At 38.0% G+C, this 25,135-nt stretch overlaps 1 protein-coding gene across 3 annotated transcripts in view; it reads left to right on the top strand.

Annotated features, from left to right (window-relative positions):
- CP (ceruloplasmin) overlaps positions 1 to 25,135 on the top strand; it is a 66,326-nt gene that overhangs the window by 23,027 nt on the left and 18,164 nt on the right. For 2 of the 3 annotated variants that reach the window (XM_082624198.1, XM_082624199.1), the window contains exons 10-16: positions 14,201 to 14,351; positions 16,280 to 16,492; positions 17,322 to 17,529; positions 19,025 to 19,164; positions 20,483 to 20,611; positions 23,121 to 23,227; positions 24,693 to 24,909. In XM_082624198.1, coding sequence (XP_082480324.1) covers positions 14,201 to 14,351; positions 16,280 to 16,492; positions 17,322 to 17,529; positions 19,025 to 19,164; positions 20,483 to 20,611; positions 23,121 to 23,227; positions 24,693 to 24,909 — 1,165 coding nt within the window. The remainder of the gene's footprint in view (positions 1 to 14,200; positions 14,352 to 16,279; positions 16,493 to 17,321; positions 17,530 to 19,024; positions 19,165 to 20,482; positions 20,612 to 23,120; positions 23,228 to 24,692; positions 24,910 to 25,135) is intronic. The other variant, XM_082624200.1, reaches the window with a different exon arrangement.

Here is a 25,135-nt window from a genome sequence, read left to right as displayed (position 1 = left end):
CATTAGGGGTGCTCAGTGCTATTGTATTAATCATTGTTCCTAAGCCTTTTCAGTGAGCAGAATTGAAAAAAATGTTTTTTTAATAAAATTCATCATGGGTTCATACTGATACTTACTATTCGAATTCAGGTCTATGGATTTTGTTTGCTTGTTTACTTAACCTCATTGATCTTATATCTGTATTTCCCTTCAACTGCACTGAAAAAGCTGAGTTCTCGATAATACCAGCATAAATATGCACTCATTTCATCCCACGATATAGACACAACAGTCTCAGGATTACAATTACAACATTATAGCCAACAATATAATTATTGAAAACAGTTTTGCAGCCCTTTGTTTCTTTAGAGTGGATCCCACTAAGGATGTTCAGTCAAATTACAGATTTAAAGTCACTTGGAATAGTTCCTCCCTGTGGAGTTTTGCCACCCACTGGATACACAGGTTTATTTATTTATTTATTTTAGTGTATTTATTTTTTAGGGATTGCTTTTTAAACTGTAACATTATTTTATAATTACATAAAACATTTGCCTGACTCCAACATTGTATCTACAAAAAGAAGCAGCTTCAAAGAAGTCTAGCGTCTATCCTTTCTTCCCTGTCACCTATCCCCTCACTATAGATAACTTTTTTAAACTTTATTCTTTTATTTATTTTTCACTATTATTTTTATTAACTTTATTTTTTAGAGCACTTTAATGTTTACAGCAAAATTGAGGGTAAAGTTCAGAGATTTCCAGTATACCTCTTATTCCCCCACACATGCCCTCCCCCAATATCAACATCCTCAACAGAGTAGATCCATGTATCCATCATTACAGTATCATACAGAGTATTTTCACTGCCCTAAAAGTCCTCTGTGCTCCATCTATTTATCCCATCCTTCCAACCCCCAACTCCTAGCAAACCCGGTCTTTTCACTCTCTCCAGAGTTTTGCCTTTTCCAGATTGTCATATAGTTGGAATCATACAATGTATAGCCTTTTCAGATTGGCTTCTTTCACTTAATAATATGCATTTATGTTTCCTCCAAGTCTTTTCATGGCTCAGTAGCTTATTTCTTTTTAACGACGAATAATATTCCATTGTCTGGCAATTACGAATAAAGCTGCTTTATGAATAAACATCCATATGAAGGTTTTTGTGTAGACGTAAGTTTTCGTTTCCTTTGGGGAAATACCAAGGAACCCAATTGCTGGATTATATGGTAAGAGTATGTTTAGTTTAAAAAACAAAAACAAACCTGCCAAACTCTCTTCCAAAGTGGCTGTACAATTTTGCATTCCCACCAGAAATGAAGGTTAGAGTTCCCATTGCTCCACATTCTTGCCAGAATTTGGTGTTGTCATGTTCCAGATTTTGGCCATTCTAATAAGTGTGTAGTGGTATCTCATTGGTATTTTAATGACATGTGACATAGAGCACCTTTTCAAATGCTTGTTTGCCATCTGTACATTTGTCTGTTAAGGTCTTTCGTTCATTTGTTAATTGGGTTGTTTTCTTAATGTTGAGTTTTAAGGGTTCTTTTTATGTTTTGATAAAGTCTTTTATCAGGTGTATCCTTTGTGAATATTTTTCTCCCAGGCTGTGGCTTGTCTTCTCATTTTATTGACAATATTTTCTTCAGAGCATAAAATTTAATTTTAATAAAATCCAGTTTATCAATTCTTTCTTTCATAGATTGTGCCCTTGGTGTTGTGTCTAAAAAGCTATTGCCATATCCAAAGTCATCTAGACTTTCTCCTATGTTATCTTCTAGGAGTTTTACAGTTTTGCACTTTACATTTAGGTCTATGAGCCGTTTTGAGTTAATTTTTGTGAAGAGTGTAAGGTCTATGTCTAGATTCATTTTTTTGCATGTGGATATCCATCTGTTATAGCACCATTGATTGAAAAGACTATCTTAGCTCCTTTGTCAGAGATCAGTTGACTAAATTTATGTGGCTGTTTCTTAGCTCTCTATTCTTTCTATTGATCTATTGATCTTTCACCAATACCACACTGTCTTGATTACTGGAGTGTTATAGTAAGGTTTGAAGTTGGGGAGTGTCAGTTCTCCAACTTCATTTTTCTTCAATATTGTGTTGGCTATTTTGGGGCTTTTGCCTCTCCAGGTAAACTTTAGAATCAGTTTGTAGACATCCACAAATAATTTGCTGGGATTTTGATTCAGACTGCATTGAATCTATAGATCAAGTTAGGAAGAACTGAAACTTGGCAGTATTGAGTCTTCCTATCCATGAACATTTATTTAGTTCTTTAATTTCATTCACCAGAGTTTTTAGTTTTCCTCATATAAGATCTTGTACATATTCTTTTAGATTTATAACTAAGTATTTCATTAGGAGGATGCTAATGTAAATGGTATTGTTTTTAATTTCAAATTCCACTTTTCATTGCTAGTATATATGAGATTGATTGACTTTTGTATATTAACCTTGCATCCTGTAACCTTGCTATAATTGCTTATTAGTTACAGGAGTTACCTTGTCAGTCCTTTTGGATTTTCTGCATAGATGATCATGCGATCTGTGAACAAAGACAGTTACTTTCTTTCTTCCCAATCTGTATACGTTTTATTTCCTTTTCTTGTCATATTGCACTAGCTAAAACTTCCAGTATGATATTGAAAAGGAGTGATGAGAGGGGACATCCTTGTTTTGTACCTGATTTTAGTGGGAAAGCTTCTAGTTTCTCACCATTAAGTATTATCTTAGCAGTAGTTTTTTGGTAGATATTCTTTATCAAGTTGAGGAGTTCCCCCATTTTATTTTACTAAGAGGTTTGTTTGTTTGTTTGTTTTGATCATGAATGGGTGTTGGATTTTGTCAAATGCTTTTTCTGTATCTATTGATATGACCACATGACTTTCCTTCTTTAGCCTATTGATGTGATGGATCACATTAACTGATCTTTGAATGTTAAGCCAGGCTTGAATATCTGTGATAAATCCCACTTGGTCATGGTATAGTTCTTTTTATACATTTTCGGATTCTATTTGCTAATTTTTTTAAGGTATTTTACATCTATATTTATTAGAGTTATTCATCTCTAGTTTTTTTGTAATGTTTTTTTCTGGTCTTCGTATTAGAGTAATGTTGGCCTGCTAGAATGAGATAAGAAGTATTCTCTCTGTTTTTGTCCTCTGATGGATTTAAAGAGAGTTAGTATAATTTCTTCCTTAAATGTTTGGTAGAATTCACCAGTGAACACTTCTGGGCTGTTCTGGAAGGTTACTAGCTATTGGTTCAATTTCTTTAGTAGATACAGGCCTATTCAGAGTGTCTATTTCTTCTTGTTTGTTTTAGCAAATTATGTCTTTCAAGGAATTGATCCATTTCATGTAGGTTATCAAATTTATGAGCATAGATTTGTTCATAGTATTCCTTTATTATTCTTTTAATGTTCATAGGATCTGTAGTGATATCCCATATTTCATTTCTGATATTAGTAATTCGTGTTCTCTTTCTTTTTTTCTTAGTTAGCCTGACTAAAGACTGATTGATTTTATTGATCTTTTCAAATAATCAGTTTTAGTTTCACTGATTTTTTTCTATTGATTTACTGTTTTCAATGTCATTGATTTCTTCTCTAACTCTTATTCTTTTATTTAAAGAATAAAAGAATTCTTTTATTTTATTTACTTTATTTAAAAACAAATGTGTGTGTGTATGTATTCATATTCTAACTTTCTTTTTTCACTTAACAGTATAATCTGTAAGTCTTTATACTGTAATATATGGAAATATTCCTCATTCTTTTTTACAGTGGATATTACTCCCTGGTGTAGACATGCCTCAGTTTATACAATCGGTCCACTATTTGGCAGGCGTTTGCACTCTTTCCAGTCTTTGCTCTTACAAATACATTGTAACAGGTAGCCTTGTTCATATGTCTCTTTGTATTTTGACAACATGTCTTTGGGATAAATTTGGTTCTGGTGGGGCAAAGGATAAACACATGTACTCTTTTGCTAGATATTGCCAAATTCCCTTCCATGGGAATTGTACCATTTTATACTCCCACCAGGTATGAGATTAGATTATCTGTTTTCCACAGTTCATAAGTGTATTGTCAGATTTGGGGATTTTTACCAGTCTGATAGGACATAAACAGTACCTCTGTAATTTTAATTTGTGTTTCTCTTATTATTAGTCGTTGAACATTTTTTCAGATCGTTAAGAACTATATTCACTTCTTTTCCATGAATTGTTCATAACTTTATCCCATTTTCCTATAAGGTTATTTTTCTTCACTGATTTAGAAGCTTTCTATATATTAGCTATAGAAAGTCTTTGAGATATTAGTTGTAAATATTTTTTATCTTAGTTTATCATTTGCCTTTATACTTTGTTTATGGATGTTGTTGCTTACCATGTGAAAATTTTACTTCTACCATCTTTTCCTTTATTGTTAATGGATTCCAAGCCATGGTTAAGAAAGTTTTCACAACTCTCAGGTTATAAAGGAATTCACCCATTCTGCCTTCAAGTACTTGTAAGGTTACATTTTTCATCTTTAAGTCTCTGTTCCATTTAGAATTTATGCTGGTGTACAGTTAAGGAATAGATCAAATTTATCTTTTTCTAAATGGCTATCCAGTTATCTCAACACCATTTATTAAAAAGTCACACTTTAGGGGACTTCCCTTGTGGTCTAGTGGCTAAGACCCCACACTCCCAATGCAGGGGCCTGGGTTCGATCCCTGGTCAGGGAACTAGATCCCACATACATGCCACAACTAAAGATCCCACACACTGCAACTAAGAGCCCGCTGGTCACAATGAAGGTCCTGCATGTGGCAGTGAAGGTCCTGCTTGACACAACTAAGACCTGATGCAGCCTAAATAAATAGATAATGTTTTTTTAAAAGTCACACTTTAGCCCATTGATTTAAATGCTCCCCTTTATCAGATACTAAATTTTCATACACAATTGAGTCCATTTCTTGATTTTCTATTCTATTCCATTGTTCTCTATCTATTCATGCACCAATACCATACTGTTATAATTACAGAGCCTCTATAATGTGTTTAAATGACTTGTAGCCATACCTCAAGGCACTTTTTTCATCATTTTAATGGCCATTTTTGCTTACTTATTCTTTTTAATGAACCTTGTAAAAACTTACCTGGCTCCAGAAAAAAAAAATCCTGAGAGTGTTTTATTGGGATTGTCTCAAATATACAAATTAAATTAGGAAAAACAGCCATTATTGTGAAGTTGAGTAACCCTGCACAAGAACATATGTCTTTCCACTTGTTCAAGTCTACTATTGTGTTTTTCAGGAGTATTTTATAGTTCCCCTTATATAGGTTTTGGATTTTTTAAAGTGTATGCCTAGATATTTTATTTTTATTTGTCTATTATAAATGGTAATGCCATCATTTAAAATTTTTTAATATGTTACTGAAAAAAATGGTTTTCTACCTTTTTTTTCTTAGTTTTTTACAACCATTTAAAAATTTTTATCTATTTATTTATTTGGCTGCATTGGGTCTTAGTTGTGGCACGTGGGATCTTTGTTGCAGCATGTGGGATCTTTTGTTGTGGTGCATGGGCTCTTCATGGGTTTAAAATCACTTGAGCTGCTCAAAAAAAAAAAAAAAAAGCCAAAAATAAAAAAAAGTACTGTGCTAGGCACAGAATTCATTGGTAAATAAGACCTCCTCTAACAGAGTTTATATTCTAGTGTGTGGTGTAGCAGAAAGGAAGGGGCAAAGGGAGTGATGGCATGGAAAGGAGAGGAGATAAGCAAACAGAAAAAATAAAAATAACCTCAGAAAGTGATATGTGTTTTAAAAAAACGAAATAGGGTAATGTGATAGTGAATAGAAATTATAGTTTAGATAATGTGGAAGTATTATTTGAGGTGAGATCTAAATTTTAAAGAGGCAGCCTTGCAAAAATCTGAGGGAAACACAAAAGGATCAGCTACTGCCAGAATGTCAAATTTTATAAAAATTTATTTTTAGATTTCCTTGAATTGTTACCTATCTTTTCTCCTTTGATCAATAAGTGTGACCAAGTACATAAAGAATTTCCTATTGAACCATCCTTGCACTTCTGGGGAAAAAATATTACTTTGAGCATGTGTTTTTTAAAATTTATTTCTGTGTTGAATTTGATAGTGTTTTATTTAGAACTTCTCATCTAAGCTATAAGTGATATTAATTTAGATTGTCTGCTTTTTTAGTGATATATCATAGTTGTACTATCTGCATTAAATAAATTGGGAAGAATTTTAATACCTTTACATTTTTATAAATTTCTTTTGCTTTTATTAACTCTTTTCTTCTTTTTATTTTTCTAAAATTTTCAGATATTTACAATATTTTTATTTGGCTTTGCTTAAAATAAACATTTCAGACTCTCAGTTTATATGTTTAATTATATTCCATACATTATGACTTGTAGTGTTCTCATGGACATTACTTACTAAATTCTTAGACATTCAATTTTGTTTCTTCTTTGATCTGAGTTATTTGGACAAAATATTATCTTTATTTTTTTAAATTTTTTGTCCTTTTATGAGTAATTTTCAGTTTTGTTGCATTATAATTAGGAAATGTGACCTGTAAACTTTTCACTGAAGTTTTCTCTGAAGGTCAGTATGTAAGTGATTATAGAAGTTCCCTGCTGGAATCCTGACACATCTGAAAATGTCACTTTGTTGTGCTTTGCCTGTATAGAATTTTTCAATCATAATCTTTTCCCCCAAAAATGTAATTGCTACTCTAACTTCTGCTGACATTTATTGTACTAGCGGAGTCCAATGTTCATGGTAACTTTTAAAATGGATTATTGTAGAAAATTTTCTCTCTGAAATCCAAAAATTTTACCAGTACATTTTTAGGTATAGGTCTATATTAATAATTTTGTCTTGTTTTCAGTGAAGTTTTTGAATCTGAATACTCTAGTATTTTCCCTTTATAGTGGTGAATATTTCCACCATTATTTATTATTATTATGTCTCACTCTTTTATAACTTCTCTCTAAAATCATTACTAGGTATATATTTTTCATCTTTGAATCTTTTCTTCTGACTTATGGGAGCTTTCTTAAGACCATCCACATCATTGATTCAGTTATCTGCAGGATCTAACCTTCAGGTTAGTTGGATTTTTAAAATTTCATAAGCATGTTTTTCATCCAAAAAAATGATCTCAGGAAAAAGATATGCAATAATCTCTCAAATTTTCTCTTCTTTAAGAGAATAAGTTTTCCTCAGGGATTCATATGCTTTGATTCTTTAGACCAGTTGCCTTCTTGTCAACTACTGAATCATTCCATAGACCAGATAGCATTTCTGTTTCCTTATTTATCACCAAGGATAGGGGAAGGGGAAGTGAGAATGTCCAGATGGCTGGAGATTGTGTGAATTCTTTTTCTTTTTTTGGAATTTCTGAATTTTATTTTATCTTTTTATACAGAGGGTTCTTATTACTTATCCATTTAAAACATATTAGTGTATATATGTCAATCCCAATCTCCCAATTCATCACACCACCACCCCAAACCCCCTGTGGCTTTCCCCCCTTGGTGTGCGTACGTTTGTGCTCTACATCTGTGTCTCAATTTCTGTCCTGCAAACTGGTTCATTTGTACCATTTTTCTAGGTTCCACATATATGCAATAATATATGATATTTGTTTTTCTCTTTCTGACTTACTTCACTCTGTATGACAGTCTCTAGATTTATCCACGTCTCTACAAATGACCCAATTTCATTCCTTTTTACGGCTGAGTAATATTCCATTGTATATATGTACCACATGTTCTTTATCCACTCGTCTGTCGATGGGCATTTAGGTTGCTTCCATGACCTGGCTATTGTAAATAGTGCTGCAATGAACATTGGGGTGCATGTGTCTTTTTGAATTATGGTTTTCTCTGGTTATATGCCCAGTAGTAGGATTGCTGGGTCATATGGTAATTCTATTTTTAGTTTTTTAAGGAACATCCATACAGTTCTCCATAGTGGCTGTATCAATTTACATTCCCACCAACAGTGCAAGAGGGTTCCCTTTTCTCCACACCCTCTGCAGGATCTGTTGTTTGCAGATTTTCTGATGATGCTCATTCTAACTGGTGTGAGGTAATACCTCACTGTAGTTTTGATTTGCATTTCTATAATAATTAGTGATATTGAGCAGCTTTTCATGTGCTTCTTGTTCCTCTGTATGTCTTCTTTGGAGAAATGTCTATTTAGGTCTTCTGCCCATTTTTTGATTGGGTTGTTTATTTTTATTTATTTATTTATTTATTTTTGTGGTACGCGGGCCTCTCACCGCTGTGGCCTCTCCCGCCATGGAGCACAGGCACAGTGGCCATGGCTCACGGGTCCAGCTGCTCCGTGGCATGCAGGATCCTCCCAGACCAGGGCACGAACCCACGTCCCCTGCATCGGCAGGTGGACTCCCAACCTCCATGCCACCAGGGAAGCCCCTGTTTATTTTTTTAATATTGAACTGCATGAGATGTTTATATATTTGGGAGGTTAATCCTTTGTCTGTTGATTCATTTGCAAATATTTTCTCCCATTCTGAGGGCTGTCTTTTCATCTTGTTTGTAGTTTCCTTTGCTTTGCAAAAGCTTTCAAGTTTCATTAGGTCCCATTTGTTTATTTTTGTTTTTATTTCCATTACTCTAGGAGGTGGATCAAAAAAGATCTTGCTGTGATTTATGTCAAAGAGTGTTTTTCCTATGTTTTCCTCTAAGAGTTTTACAGTGTCCGGTCTTACATTTAGGTCTCTAATCCATTTTGAGTTTATTTCTGTGTATGGTGTTAGGTAGTGTTCTAATTTCATTCTTCTACATGTAGCTGTCCAGTTTTCCCAGCACGACTTATTGAAGAGACTGTCTTTTCTCCACTGTATATCCTTTTCTCCATTGTATATCCTCCTTTGTCATAGATTAGTTGACCATAGGTGTGTGGGTTTATATCTGGGCTTTCTATCCTGTTCCATTGATCTATATTTCTGTTTTTGTGCCAGTACAATATTGTCTTGATTACTGTAGCTTTACTGGCTATTGTATATCTACTATAATACTGTAGATTACTGTAGTATAGTCTGAAGTCAGGGAGTCTGATTCCTCCAGCTCGGTTTTTTTCCTTCAAGACTGCTTTGGCTATTTGGGGTCTTTTGTGTCTCCATACAAATTTTAAGATTTTTTGTTCTAGTTCTGTAAAAAATGCCATTGGTAATTTGATAGGGATTGCACTGAATCTGTAGATTGCTTTAGGTACTATAGTCATTTTCACAATATTGATTCTTTCAGTCCAAGAACATGGTATATCTCTCCATCTGTTTGTATCATCTTTAATTTTATTCAGCAGTGTCTTATAGTTTTCTGCATACAGGTCTTTTGTCTCCCTAGGTAGGTTTATTCCTAGGTATTTTATTCTTTTTGTTGCAATGGTAAATGGGAGTGTTTCCTTAATTTCTCTTTCAGATTTTTCATTATTAGTGTATAGGAATGCAAGAGACATCTTTGCATTAATTTTGCATCCTGCAACTTTACCAAATTCATTGATTAGCTCTAGTAGTTTTAGGATTCTCTATGTATAGTATCATATCATCTGCAAACAGTGACAGTTTTACTTCTTCTTTTCCAATTTGTATTCCTTTTATTTCTTTTTCTTCTCTGATTGCCACGGCTAGGACTTCCAAAACTATGTTGAATAATAATGGTTAGAGTGGACATCCTTGTCTTGTTCCTGATCTTAGAGGAAATGCTTTCAGTTTTTCACCATTGAGAACAATGTTTGCTGTGGGTTTGTCATATATGGCCTTTATTATGTTGAGATAGGTTCCCTCTATGCCTACTTTCTGGAGAGTTTTTATCATAAATGGGTGTTGAATTTTGCCAAACGATTTTTCTGCATCTATTGAGATGATCATATGGTTTTTATTCTTCAATTTGTTAATATGGTGTATCACACTGATTGATTTTCGTATATTGAAGAATCCTTTCATCCCTGGGATAAATCCCACTTGATCATGGTGTATGATCCTTTTAATGTGTTGTTGGATTCTGTTTGCTAGTATTTTGTTGAGGAGTTTTGCATCTATGTTCATCAGTGATATTGGCCTGTAGTTTTTTTTCTTTGTGACATCTTTGTCTGGTTTTGGTATCAGGGTGATGGTGGCCTCATAGAATGAGTTTGGGAGTGTTCCTCCCTCTGCTATATTTTGGAAGAGTTTGAGAGGGATAGGTGTTAGCTCTTCTCTAAATGTTTGATAGAATTCGCCTGTGAAGCCATCTGGTCCTGGGCTTTTGTTTGATGGAAGATTTTTAATCGCAGTCTCAATTTCAGCACGTGTGATTGGTCTGTTTATATTTTCTATTTCTTCCTGATTCAGTCTAGGAAGGTTGTGCTTTTCTAAGAATTTTTCCATTTCTTCCAGGTTTTCCATTTTATTGGCATATAGCTGCTTGTAGTAATATCTCATGATCCTTTGTATTTCTGCAATGTCAGCTGTTACTTCTCCTTTTTCATTTCTAATTCTATTGAGTCTTCTCCCTTTTTGCCTTGATGAGTCTGGCTAATGGTTTATCAATTGAGTTTATCTTTTCAAAGAACCAGCTTTTAGTTTTATTGATCTTTGCTATTGTTTTATTTATTTCTATTTCATTTATTTCTGCTCTGATCTTTCTAATTTCTTTCCTTCTGCTAACTTTGGGTTTTGTTTGTTCTTCCTTCTCTAGTTCCTTTAGGTGTAGGTTAGATCGTTTATTTGAGATTTTTCTTGTTTCTTGAGGTAGGCTTGTATTGCTATAAACTTCCCTCTTAGAACTTCTTTTGCTGCATCCCATAGGTTTTGGGTCTTCGTGTTTTCATTGTCCTTTGTCTCTAGGTATTTTTTTGATTTCCTCTTTGATATCTTCAGTGATCTCTTGGTTATTTAGTAACATATTGTTTAGCCTCCATGTGTTTGTGTTTTTTATGTTTTTTTCCCCTGTAATTGATTTCTAATCTCATAGTGTTGTGGTCAGAAAAGATGCTTGATATGATTTCAGTTTTCTTAAAGTTACTGAGTTTTGATTTGTGACCCAAGATGTGATCTATCCTGGAGAATGTTCCATGTGCACTTGAGAAGAAAGTGTAATCTGCTGTTTTGGGATGGATGTCCTATAAATATCAATTAAATCTATCTGGTCGGGCTTCCCTGGTGGTGCAGTGGTTGCAAGTCTGCTTGCCAATGCAGGGGACACGGGTTTGTGCCCCGGTCTGGGAAGATCCCACATGCCACGGAGTGGCTAGGCCCGTGAGCCATGGCCGCTGAGCCTGCACATCCAGAACCTGTGCTCTGCAACGGAAGAGGCCACAACAGTGAGAGGCCCACGTAAAGAAAAAAAAAATCTATCTGGTCTATTGTGTCATTTAAAGCTTGTGTTTCCTTATTAATTTTCTGTCTGGATGATGTGTCATTGGTGTAAGTGAGGTGTTAAAGTCCCCCACTATTATTGTGTTACTGTCGATTTCCTCTTTTAGAACTGTTAGCAGTTGCCTATGTATTGAGGTGCTCCTATGTTGGGTGCATATATATTTATAATTGTTATATCTTCTTCTTGGATTGATCCCTTGATCATTATGTAGTGTCCTTCCTTGTCTCTTGTAACATTCTTTATTTTAAAGTCTATTTTGTCTGATATGACAATTGCTACTCCAACTTTCTTTTGATTTCCATTTGCATGGAATGTCTTTTTCCATCCCCTCACTTTTAGTCTATATGTGTCCCTAGGTCTGAAGTGAGTCTCTTGTAGACAGCATATATATGGGTCTTGTTTTTGTATCCATTCAGTGAGCCTGTGTCTTTTGGTAGGAGCATTTAATCCATTCATGTGTAAGGTCATTATGATATGTATGTTCCTATTACCATTTTCTTAATTGTTTTGGGTTGTTTTTGTAGGTCCTTTTCTTCTCTTGTGTTTCCCACTTAGAGAAGTTCCTTTAGCATTTGTTGTAGAGCTGGTTTGGTGGTGCTGAATTCTCTTAGCTTTTGCTTGTCTGTAAAGCTTTTGATTTCTCCATCGAATCTGAATGAGATCCTTGCCGGGTAGAGTAATCTTGGTTGTAGGTTCTTCCCTTTCCTCACTTTAAGTATATCATGCCACTCCCTTCTGGCTTGTAGAGTTTCTGCTGAGAAATCAGCTGTTAACCTGATGGGAGTTCCCTTGTATGCTATTTGTCATTTTTCCATTGCTGCTTTCAATAATTTTTCTTTGTCTTTAATTTTTTCCAATTTGATTACTATGTGTGTCAGCATGTTTCTCCTTGGGTTTATCTTGTATAGACTCTCTGTGCTTCCTGGATTTGGATGGCTATTTCCTTTCCCATGTTAGGGAAGTTTTTGACTATACTCTCTTCAAATATTTTCTCGGGCCCTTTCTCTCTCTCTTCTCCTTCTGGGACCCCTATAATGCGAATGTTGTTGCATTTAATGTTGTCCCAGAGGTCTCTTAGGTTTCTTCATTTCTTTTCTTTTTTCTTTATTCTGTTCAGCAGCAGTGAATTCCACCATTCTGTCTTCCAGGTCATTTATCCATTCTTCTGCCTCAGTTATTCTTCTATTGATTACTTCCAGTGTAGTTTCATTTCAGTTATTGTATTGTTCATCTGTTTGTTTTTTCTTTAATTCTTCTAGGTCTTAGTTAAACATTTCTTGCACCTTCTCGATATTTGCCTCCATTCTTTTTCTGAGGTGCTGGATCATCTTCACTATCATTGTTCTGAATTCTTTTTCTGGAAGGTTGCTTATCTCCACTTCATTTAGCTGTTTTTTCTTGTTTCTTTATCTGGTACATAGCCCTCCGCCTTTTCATCTTGTCTATCTTTCTGTGAGTGTGGTTTTTGTTCCACAGGCTGTAGGGTTATAGTTCTTCTTGCTTCTGCTGTCTGCCCTCTGGTGGATGAGGCTATCTAAGAGGCTTGAGTAAGTTTCCTGATGGGAGGGACTGGTGGTGGGTAGAGCTGGCTGTTGCTCTGGTGGGCAGAGCTCAGTAAAACTTTAATCTGCTTGTCTGCTAATGGGTGGGGCTGGGTTCCCTCCCTGTTGGTTGTTAGGCCTGAGGCAACCCAACACTGGAGCCTACTCTTTGGCGGAGTTAATGGCAGACTCTGGGAGGGCTCATGCCAAGGAGTACTTCCCAGAACTTTTGCTGGCAGTGTTCTTGTCCTCACGGTGAGACCCAGCCACCCCCTGCCTCTGCAGGAGACCCTCCAACACTAGCAGGTAGGTCTGGTTCAGTCTCCTATGGGGTCCACTGCTCCTTCTTCTGGGTCCTGATGCACACACTACTTTGTGTGTGCCCTCCAAGAGTGGAGTCTTTGTTTCCCCCAGTTCTGTCGAAGTCCTGTAATCAAATCCCGCTAGCATTCAAAGCCTGATTTTAGGCATTCCTCCTCCCTTTGCCAGACCCCCAGGTTTGGAAGCCTGACGTGGGGCTCAGAACCTTCACTCCAGTGGGTGGACTTCTGTGGCATAATTGTTCTCCAGTTTGTGAGTCACCCACCCACCAGTTATGGGATTTGATTTTATGGTGATCACGCCCCTCCTACCGTCTCACTGTGGCTTCTCCTTTATCTTTGGATGTGGGGTATCTTTTTTGGTGAGTTCCAGTGTCTTCCTGTCGATAATTGTTCAGCTGTTAGTTGTAATTCCAGTGCTCTTGCAAGAGGGAGTGAGAGCATATCCTTCTACTCTGCCATCTTGAACCAATCTGTGTGTGAATTCTTGTTCCAACTCACTTGCAGGCTATTTCTTCACTTAAGATGTATCTGCTTCTACGTGCTCTGCTCTGCAGGAATTCTTTGAGCTTTCATGACTGTGAATAGCACCTTCCCTAATTTCTAGCACAAGCACAAAACCCCTGCCCCATTTTAACAATTTGGGGGTGGGTTCAAGTTAAATTGGCAGAGCTGGCAGAAAGGTAGGGAGAGGAGAGTCATAACTTTTAAGTGCAGAGAGAGGCTTAGATTATCATGTTGAGCCAAAAATCTACTACACAGATACCAGTCAAAACTCTGGTGGTCAACGGTATATTGTGAGCTCCATTTTCAAACAGGAATGGAAACTTCCGTTCTTGTCCTTCCTTTAGCATGTTTGTGCATAAATAGTATTGCATATATGGAAGTCTTTTTGCTTTACTTATTCTGTATTCACCTCATTGTTCTTGCTTTGATTTACAGAAGGATGTAGACAAGGAGTTCTATTTGTTTCCTACAGTGTTTGATGAGAATGAGAGTTTACTCCTGGATGATAATATTAAAATGTTTACAACAGCCCCTGATCAGGTGGATAAGGAAAATGAAGACTTTCAGGAATCTAATAAGATGCACTGTAAGTACTGTATCTTCCACCAATATCAAGTTATTTCAGTGCTGCATTTGTAATGCTTTAAATTAAACCAAAATATTAACAGCTTTGCCCATTGATTAATTTTCAATAAATGATTAAATACCATAGTGCTCTAAGGGTAATACTGTTGATTATTTAACATATAAGTCAATTGAATCTTTGTTTCACTTAATTCAAAATAATAAAACATACAATATATGCCAATTAGATACATGGTCCTTAAAATGTGGTCCCTGGGTCAGCCACCTCAGCATCACCCAGGTACTTGTTAGGAATGCAAATTCTTGGGCTCCATCCCTGACCTACTGAATCAGAAACTTTGGGTGTGGGGCTAGAAATCTGTTTAACAAATCCTCCAGGTTGTTCTGATATATGCTTAAATTTGAGAGCTACTGGATTAGCTGCTTTTCTCATCTATGGCTTAATAATGACAGGCTCCTTTTATGATCTCTGCTGTCAAGAACTTCAATGATTCTCATCCTTGACTACATGTAAGAATCCCCTAGGAGTTCTAACAAACTATTAAAACTATTTTTTAAATCCTCAGGACAACCTCCAGAGACCTTTATTTAATTGAAACATCATCAGATTAACTCCTAGTGTAATTCTAAAATACAGTTAGAGGGACTTCCCTGGCGGTCCAGTGGTTAACACTCCGTGCTTTCACTGCAGAGGGCATGGGTTCAATCCCTAGCAGGGGAACTAAGATCTCGCATGCCGAGGGTGTTGCCAAAAATAAACAAATGGTTGACTTATATGGTATGTGAATTGTATTTCAGTAAAGCTGTTAAAAATAAAATTAAAAAAAATAAAATACAGTTAGAGTTTAGATATAGCGAGCTGATTGATCATAATGTCCACGCCACTAATGGACAACATATGAAAATCACTGTAACTAGAAGGAAAAAAAGTAAAGTATTACAAACTGATGTTGTTTTTAAAATTGGATTGATAATAGTCGCACCACCCACAATCTTTAAAATACTTCTTTTGATTTTGCATTTTTGCATTTTGGAGGAGTCAAGAATATTATGTATTAAAAATAGCGGTGAGGGACTTCCCTGGTGGTGCAGTGGTTAAGAATCCAACTGCCAATGCAGGGGACACGGGTTTGAGGCCTGGTCCGGGAGGATCCCACATGCCACAGAGCAGCTAAGCCCGTGTGCCACAACTACTGAGCCTTTGCTCTAGAGCCCGTGAGCCACAACTACTGAGCCCACGTGCCACAACTACTGAAGCCTGCGCGCCTACAGCCCATGCTCCACAACAAGAGAAGCCACTGCAATGAGAAGCCCACACACCGCCACAAAGAGTAGCCCCCACTCGTTGCAACTAGAGAAAGCCCATGCGCAGCAACGAAGACCCAACGCAACCCAAAATAAATAAATAAATAAATAAACAAACAAACAAATAAATAAATAAAAGGATCTATCAAACTGGATGGTAAAGAGTTATATAAAAAAAAAATAGTCGTGAGAGGAAACTTCCTGCATATACTCTTCCCTGTTATTCAAGATGAATCAGAGAATTTTCCATCTAGAGCAACAAACACATTCCCAGCCTACAGTGCCCTGGAAGAGCTGTTACTATCCACCCATTTTGGTGCTCACAAATATGGCCCTTGAGAGAACTGAGAAGTGACTCGCTGGGAAGAACAGTGAGATTCCCAGGGCCCAGAACTTCAAGAACCCTGCATTCAGCTCTACGCCTTTCAGCCAAGGCCTGCCTGGAAGTGCTGGGTACAGCAAGGAGTTGCAGAGACACTCCTGACACATAAAGGGGTGGGCAGGCCTGAATGGGTCTTTTACAAATTAAATAAACCCAGTTGGCTCTGGAAAGTCTGGGACGTTGTCATGAAGTAGGATGTAAGATTAAACCACTTTCAAAATATCATTTCCCAACCTTTACAGCCATGAATGGATTCATGTACGGGAATCAGCCTGGTCTCAATATGTGCCAAGGAGATTCAGTTGTGTGGTATTTATTCAGTGCTGGAAATGAGGTTGATGTACACGGGATATACTTTTCAGGAAACACTTATCTGTCAAGAGGAGAAAGGAGAGACACAGCAAACCTCTTCCCTCATACAAGTCTGAGGCTCTTCATGCAGCCTGACACTGAAGGTATATTGCTTTAAAGTCAAGACAAGTTTCTCTTGGATCAATTTGTGTGGTTTCAGTTTAAAATTCAGTGTTGGATGATAAGCTCATCCCTTCCCCTAGCCTCCCAACTACTCTTCCTTCCCTTGGAAGATATGTCTGGGCTACTGTCAGCTAAGTATGTGCCAGAAAGGTCCATTTCCTGTTTGATGGGGGGAGGGAAGGGAGTGACAATAGTGTACTGAGGTTTCTCCCATTTCAACCTAGTCAAATCCTCAAGATGGTCTCCTTTTCAATTATGGGCCTTTAAAGATAGCTGGCAAATCAGACTAGAAAGGAATGACTCCCACAAAGGCTTTGCATCTAAACCTTTTGTCATGTCTCTGTACCCTAGATGTAGTGTTGGCTTATTAGTTGTCTACAATTGAATAGGCTATATTAGAACTCTAGCCATGCAAATTCAGAGACACTGACAGAACTGTCTCTGAATGAGTAAAACAAACTAAAACAAAAAAGAATTTTAACCAAAACATGAAAATATGCTAACTTGCCTCAGGCTTTATTTGGTTCATTAGATGCCACTAAAACGCAGGACATGTTCAGTGTCACCTTTCCTTTATTAGGCAAATGTAAATACAACAGTGAGCAAAAGAGATATATCAAGTATCTGCTTTCATGGAGATGAAATTCTAATGCAGGGAGACAGACAAGAAGCAAGTATATTAATGTGTATATCAAGTGGTTATAAGTACTATGAAGAAAAATAGGGAAGGGGAAGGGGCTGATGACTGATAGGGAAAGGTGGGTAGAAATACTCGGAGGAGGTGAACTCCCTTTTTATTTACCATTCCAGGGACTTTTGATGTTGAGTGCCTCACAACTGATCACTACACAGGTGGCATGAAACAAAAATACACTGTGAACCAGTGCAGTCAGCCATCTGAGAATTCATCCCTCTACCTGGGAGAAAGGACCTACTACATCGCAGCGGTGGAGGTGGAATGGGATTATTCCCCAAGTAGGAAATGGGAAAAGGAGCTGCATCATTTACAAGAACTAAAGTAATTCTCCAGATTCTGATTCCCAATTTTTTTTAGCTTTCTCTTTCAGAGAAGTAAGAATTATGCTAAATTAAAAACCAACGAATAGTTGCTTTAAACAATAACAAAAACAACAACAAAATGCTTCCTAGGGACCCTCCTCATCCATTTCTGCTTCTCTCAATTTTCTCACAGGAAAATTTTCATTGATCTCATTTGATTCTTGGCAGTTACTCATCTTACTTTCTTTTCTATTAGACTCTCATCTCATACTCATGTGCCCTTGTCAGATTTTCAAACTAAAACCAAAATTAATGCCTACATTCAGAGCTAAAATAATTTTCTTTACCAACTATTTGTTGCTTATCTTTAGTCCAGATATTTCATTATGAGTCTAGTAATCAGTTATTTCACGTTCTTAAAACTATTTATTATATATGGAAGAATATTTTAAATTCTTGAGGGCACTAGAGCACATATGGTCTCTGCTCTCTAAGAACTTACAGGATAATATGCTTCAAAACCCACCAATAACATGTACGCTGTGGAAATGTAAAAGTGAGGTCAGTGAACAAATATAACTAAAGGATGGTTATTGGAGCTTCAGAAACAATACATTTAGAGTAGCATCACTTGACACTTCCAGGTGTAGCTCTTTTATACTTTGCCAAGCACTATCCCCTCTACCATCTGCCATTATGCACTAACCCTTTGGTGATATGATTTGAGAGATCAGGGTGGGCTTGTGTTCAGATCTGGAGTGTACAACATGACTGGTAACCTACAGCAAGGCAGGTGGTTAGCTGGTCAGTTTGATGGCCATGGTGAGTGTGATTTGTGGTGTAAGGGAGTATAAGTTTATTTTAATGATTGGGATAGAACTGTTAAAAGTATGCAGAGCCATTAGGAGTCAATGAAAGCTTTAGATCAGGGAATGGCTGGATAAAAAGGCCATTTCTGTTCCTATAGACCAGAAACACTGCAGTAAGCAGAGAACACTTCATTGATGAAATCTGGACTCATAACATTTTAGAGCCATATAGAAAACTTAGAGACGACCTCATCGAATACCTCCTTTTTTTTTTTTGCCACGCTGCGTGGTTTGCAGGATCTTAGTTCCCCAACCAGGGATTGAACCTGGGCCCTCACAGTGAAAGTGCAGAGTCCTAACCACTGGACTGCCAGGGAATCCCCTTGAATACCTCATTTTAGGGATGAAGAAACTAAGGCTCTGACAGGCAATGACTAGCTAGACATCATTTTAGCTAGTGACAAGAGTCAGGGCCAGGACTCCGATGACTCCACTCCTAGCTAGGTACACTTTCTACCACACCTGTCTACCGTTAAAGTCTTATTCTTTCTTGCTCATATGGGACGATATTAAAAACTAGCATAGTTAAATAAATAAATATTTTAATTCAAAATTTAAAACTCAACTTCCACTTTCCTTAAGACAAATACTAACCTTAGTCGTGTGTGTGTGTGTGTGTGTGCATGTGTGTGTATGTGTTTTAAGTCTTCCAAATGCATTTTTAGATAAGGAAGAATTTTACATAGGCTCAAAGTACAAGAAAGTTGTGTATCAGCGATTCACTGACAGCACATTCGAAGTTCCTGAGGAGAGAAAACCTGAAGAAGAACACCTGGGAATTCTAGGTACTGCCCTAGCTCCAGTTCATCGGTTGTGGGTTGGTGATGTGGTAATCCATGCGGTGAGAGTCAGTCCACGTCTATGGGCTTCATTTTCTTGGTTCATTTATTAACATTATTCAAATAAAAATGAAAAACAAAATCTATTTAATAAAATGAGAAGCCTAGGGCTTCCCTGGTGGCGCAGTAGTTGAGAGTCCGCCTGCTGATGCAGGGGACACGGGTTCATGCCCCGGTCCAGGAAGATCCCACATGCCGCGGAGCGGCTGGGCCCGTGAGCCATGGCCGCTGAGCCTGCACGTCCGGAGCCTGTACTCCACAATGGGAGAGGCCACAACAGTGAGAGGCCCACGTACCGCAAAAAAAAAAAAAAAAAAAAAAAAATGAGAAGCCTATATTTTCTAAAAATACGGCATAAAAAATATTACTTCTTTCTATCAGAAACAATGTAAATATCCCATGTACTAATGAAATTATATATATTTGTATTTATCAAATTGATGCCTTTATTTTTGATGAAATTGCTAGAAATTTCTTTCTACTGAAATTCTTAACCAAGTTCTCCCTGTTATTCTACTACTCCCCACCCCCCAAAAAATCATAGCTATTTACTTTTAAAATTAAGATGTAAATGATCAACTTTAAGAAGAAGTATACATATAAAAAAGGGAATAAGGAAAAGGGAAACGTGTTGTGGTGCACAAGGCTGGGGAAAAGTTGACTTCAATTTTTCAGGAATCACTTTAAGACAGAATGTCTAAGAACTCCACCAACACTGGTCTTGGGAATTTTCTCTAAAATCATCAAGGGAAGGGGAAGCCACTCCCAAGCCCACTGTGTTCCTACACTAACAGAATTCCCTGGGGCTTTCTTATCCTCCGTCCCTGGAGTGAGTAAGACACCCAAGGGAAAGTGGCATTGTTTTTGGGTCACAGAAATTTTCTCAGGCAGGAGACAAGCTAAAATTGGCTAGACGGTAGGAATGGGTGGGGTAGCCCCACCCATCCTTTCAAAGGCGGTACTGTCCTTAATTCACAGGAAGGTCTAGAACTTTCAGGCCAAAACCTCCCCTAGGACTCTTGATGAGAGATGCACCCATAGTCTCCATCTTTAGAGACAGCCATAACTAGTGTTTTTATCCTGAATCCTCTGGGACCGGGTATCAATCCAAGAGTACTAGAGCATGAAGCGAGGTGGCAGGAGGGACACGACAAAGACAACATCCTTAACGATAAAAAAGTTACCTGATCTTTGCTTTTATTACTGAGTTAGAGCTTCCAATCTGATAGGTGTATAAGCCAGTCTTCCTTTTCACTCTTGCCAGGTCCACAGCTTCATGCAGATGTTGGAGACAAAGTTACTATTATCTTTAAAAACATGGCCACAAGGTCCTACTCAATACACGCCCATGGGGTGAAAACGGAGAGTTCTACAGTGACTCCAACCGCACCAGGTATTCACAGTGTGGGGAGGGGTACATTTTAATAGACGTTACAGCCTTTCCACAAACACCTGTTATCCACATGAGTGCGTCTAGAGAGAGTGAAGAAGCAGGTGGTTGAAGGCACACACAGAGATGTGGCTGTGTGATATATGCCTACATGCACATACCAAAAAAAAAAAAAAATCCACAGAACTGTAAAGAACAAAATCTGATGGTACTGAACACCTACACATACTCAAGGTTGAGTCAGCAGAGATGATCTCCCCAGGTTCAGCTAGGACACATCCCAGACAGCATCTATCATGTGGCTGAAAGTTTCCATGCCTGTATCCAAAGACAGGGTCCTAAGGGCAGATGCTGCCACTTGGAATTTCACATCCCTCGAATCTAGCCCAATATCTGGCATGGACTAGGAACTCAGTAAATGTCTCTTTAAGAAAGTTGGCTTCTAGGAAAGGACCATTTCTCAGTAATTTAGCAGTTCTCAAAATATATCAAGTGAGAAAAAATAAATTACTCTAGAGAGTTGGTCTTGCCAGTATAGGGGAATAGAAATAAAAGGCCCTGCCTTCACGACCCTCACATTCTTCCAAGATAAACAGTAAATAAATATAGATATAATATCAAATTGTAGAAAGTGCTATGAAAAAGATTAAGGCAGATGAGAGAAAGTAAGTAAAAGGGTGTTATTTTAGGTAGGGGGTTGGTCAGGAGGGCTTCTTTGAGGAGGTGCCACTGGTGAAGACACCTGAATGATGAGTAGTAATGAGCCTCAGGGAGTTGTAGAGGGAGAGCATTCTAGGTCCTGAGATGGAAGTGGACTTGGTGTGTCTGAGGAAGGGCCAAAGGCCAGAGCAGAGCAAACAGGGGCAGAATGTGAGGAGATGAAATCTAAGCAGGTCAGGGAGCCGGATGCAGTAGGAGGGAGGGGGACATCAGAGGCCATGGTTACGACCTTACATTTCATTCTGAAATCCCACGGGAGGGTTTGAGCTGGAAAGTGATGATCCGATGCACACTTTTTAAAGCGGCAGTCCCCAGCCTTTTTGGCACCGGGGACCGGTTTCGTGGAAGACAATTTTTCCACGGACGGTGGGGCGGTGGAGGGGGACGGTTCAGGGGGTAATGTGAGCAGTGGGGAGCGCTGGGGAGCGGCAGATGAAGCTTCACTCGCTCGCTGTGCAGCCCGGTTCCTAACAGGCCACGGACAGGTACCCACCCGCGGCCCGGGGCTTGGTGTGTGAAAAAGTGACGGTAGGGGACAAGGCCAGAAATCAAGGATCAGTTAGGGGACTATCGCAATAATCTGGGTAAAAAAATAGTAAGACTTGGACCAGGGTGGAAGCAGCTGAAGTGGTGAATTGTATTCTGGTTCCATTTTAAAGGTGGTGCTAAAAGGACCTGCTGAAGGGTTGGTTGTTAGGGAAGGAGTCAAGGACAAGCCCAGGGCTTGGGCATCAAACACTGATGGCAGAGCAGGTTGGGGCGGGGAATGGAGAAGAGACAAAAGGAGTTTAGATGAAGAGACGAAATGTTCAGGTGATGAATCTACTCTTTGAATTTTCAGTGAAACATTCTGTTTACAAAAAGGGTGAGGACACAGGGGCGGGTAAGATGGAGGACTTGAGGAAAAAGGAAAAAGTCTACCATATCCCGAGACCATCCCTCAAGTCCTGCTTGATTCCCTCGTAAAGGTCTGTCAAATTCTAGCTAATTAAACTCTGACAGCAGGAATATATAATGGTGAGGTCTGCATAAATAGGCAGTGAGTGGCCACGGCTGAAAGTCAAGGTCTTCTGAGTAGTTGTACAGGATGCCGTGAGGTGACTGGCAGCAAAGATCAGGCTGGAGAGAAGCCCAGGGCAAATGGAAGAAGGTAAAGACCTTAGAAAGATAGGAGGGTGGAGCTACTTGAAAGTGTGAAGGTCCAGGGTGTGGTCGTGTCCTGTATGTGACAGAGTTGTGACAGAACAGTGTATGGTATGACAGAATGGGGCGGACAAGAGAGGTCACCGACAGGTCAGTGACCCATGAGATCAAGCGGCCTAATGGTTCCTTGCCAGGAACTGTGAAATCACTGAGGATAATGGTGAAAAAGGAAACAAGGCAGGCGGTGTAACAATTTTCCTTTTTAATATTCCTTTCATCATTGAAGACAATGAAACTTCTGCCTGTTTTCTGAGAAGCAACAAATAGTAATGGATGGTCACAGGTCTGAGCATTGGGATGCCTGTGATCTAAATTGTACTTTTGCTATTTATTAACTTTATAACTTAGAGCAAATATCTTGTGTGCTCCTGACTTTCATCATCTCTGAAATAATGCAGGTTATTATGTTTCCTTCTAGTAAAACTAAATTCTTGAAAACAACTTTGAGTACTGCTGCTTTTAAAAACTAATTACTTTGATATTTCCTGTTTCTGGGTCTTTGGTTATCAAGGCTTTGATAACAATTTGACATACATATATCAAATACATACCAAATATAACCAGATACATTAACACTTGATTAATTTAGGTGAAACTCGCACTTACATATGGAAAATCCCAGAAAGATCTGGAGCTGGAATAGATGATTCTCCTTGTATTCCATGGGCTTACTATTCAACTGTGGATCGGGTTAAGGTAAACTTTAAATCATTTGTGTTTTGTGCAAATTCCCAAAATAGACACACAGTTGAAGGAAGATGAGGTTAGAGTTTTCCTGTGGTCCAATTCTATGTTAAAATTATAGGAAAGTAAGCTGCTCTGAAATTCACTTTGGGTTTTTTGTTTTTTTGTTTTCTTTTTGGTTTGTTGAAGGATACAGTTATAAATGTATCAACTCTGTAACTGCTGATTATGGGTACCACAGGATTAAATATTAGTATGGTATTCTATTTCCCTTTTGATATGAAAATACATACTAAAGAACTGAGGTACATGATTTCAGAGCTCTATTATCACATAATAAAAATGCTGATCTCAGCAGTAAATCACAGCACAGCTACAGCTGTTTGATTAAATATTTCAAAGCCAAAAAAGCACTCAACAACTGTAAATCAGAACATGTACCAAGACTCTTCTGTAGAATTAAACCTCTAGTCCAAATCTCTCTCCTGAGTTTCAGACCTGTCTGTATACCTGCCTATTGAACACTTCTACCAGCATGTCCCACAGGCACAGAAACTCAGCAAGTCTGCAGTGGAAACTGAGATCTCCCTCCACGTCCTCCTATATTCCCAGTTGTGATAAATAGCACAAGTACCAAACCTAGTCATTTGTTCAAGCTAGAACCCTGGATATAGGGTATCTAATTCTTACCCCTGGCTCACCCAGGCAATTCACCCACCTATACAGACCTCAGTCCATTCCTTCTATCTCCACAGATCAGGTGCTAGTAATTTGCCTCAACTACTGCAGTGGCCTCCTAGTCTCCAGTCTCTTCCCCATCCAAACCTTCCTTCACTCTACCACCAGGATCACTGGTCTAAAATGCATATACTGCCATTCCATGTTCAATTTTTCAATGACTACTTATGACCCACAGGACAAAATCTAAAATTCCAGAACATAATACAGCTCAAAGGCCATTCAAGATCTAATCTGCCATTACTGATGCCCAGCCAAACCAAAGTTCTTGTAGATTTAAGTCCACTGTGGTGTTCCCTGTGTTCATTGGCACTTTTTGTACCTCCATCGCAGCAAGTGGTTCATTTCTTCTATTCATCTACTTTCCCTAGTAGGAGGTAGGGTCTTTGTTTGATTCATCTCTGGATTTTTAGTGACTGGCATAGTGCCTGGCTTATGATTCCATAAGCAAACCAGCACTGTTCACTTGGGGTTCTTTTCAACTGCTGCTCATTAGCTGAGCCAATATTTGGCCTCTGCAACACATTTCTGTTACTTGAGCATCACCCACACAAATTCGGCATTGTTCCAATTTAACTACTCCAAGTGGAAAGTTACTGACTTGACAGAACCACGTGGGGCGAAGTCTACTACCTAAATCAGTCTCTCCAAAGTTCCTGAGGTCATGGGGGATAAAGTCCCAGTTCTCTGAAATCCTGACCTATATCAAAAGGATGACTAAGTTTTTGCTTGTTTTCAGGATCTCTATAGTGGATTAATTGGCCCACTGATTGTTTGTCGGAAACATTACTTGCAAGTATCCAATCCCATAAAGAAACTGGAATTTTCCCTTCTGTTTCTTGTTTTTGATGAGAATGAATCTTGGTACTTAGATGACAACATCAAAACATACTCTGATCACCCTGAGAAAGTAGACAAAGCCAATGATGAATTCATAGAAAGCAATAAAATGCATGGTATGATACATTATTCTAAAACCTATTTTTTCCCTTTTCTTCTTTCAAATAAAATTACTTTGGAAACTATTCGTTTCATTTTATAATAAACCACTTCTGCCACACTTTGCATGTGAGGCAGAATTCTGTTCAAAGCAAAAAGGGGACTATATTCGAAATCATCCATTAACTTCTCTCCCAGTTCCAAAGTCTCATTCCCTTTTAAATGCAAAATTAGGAATAAGGC

This window comes from Mesoplodon mirus, assembly GCF_964341445.2.
Source record: "Mesoplodon mirus genome assembly, chromosome: 6".
NCBI lineage: Eukaryota > Metazoa > Chordata > Mammalia > Artiodactyla > Ziphiidae > Mesoplodon > Mesoplodon mirus.
This window is presented reverse-complemented; position numbering and strand designations above follow the sequence as displayed.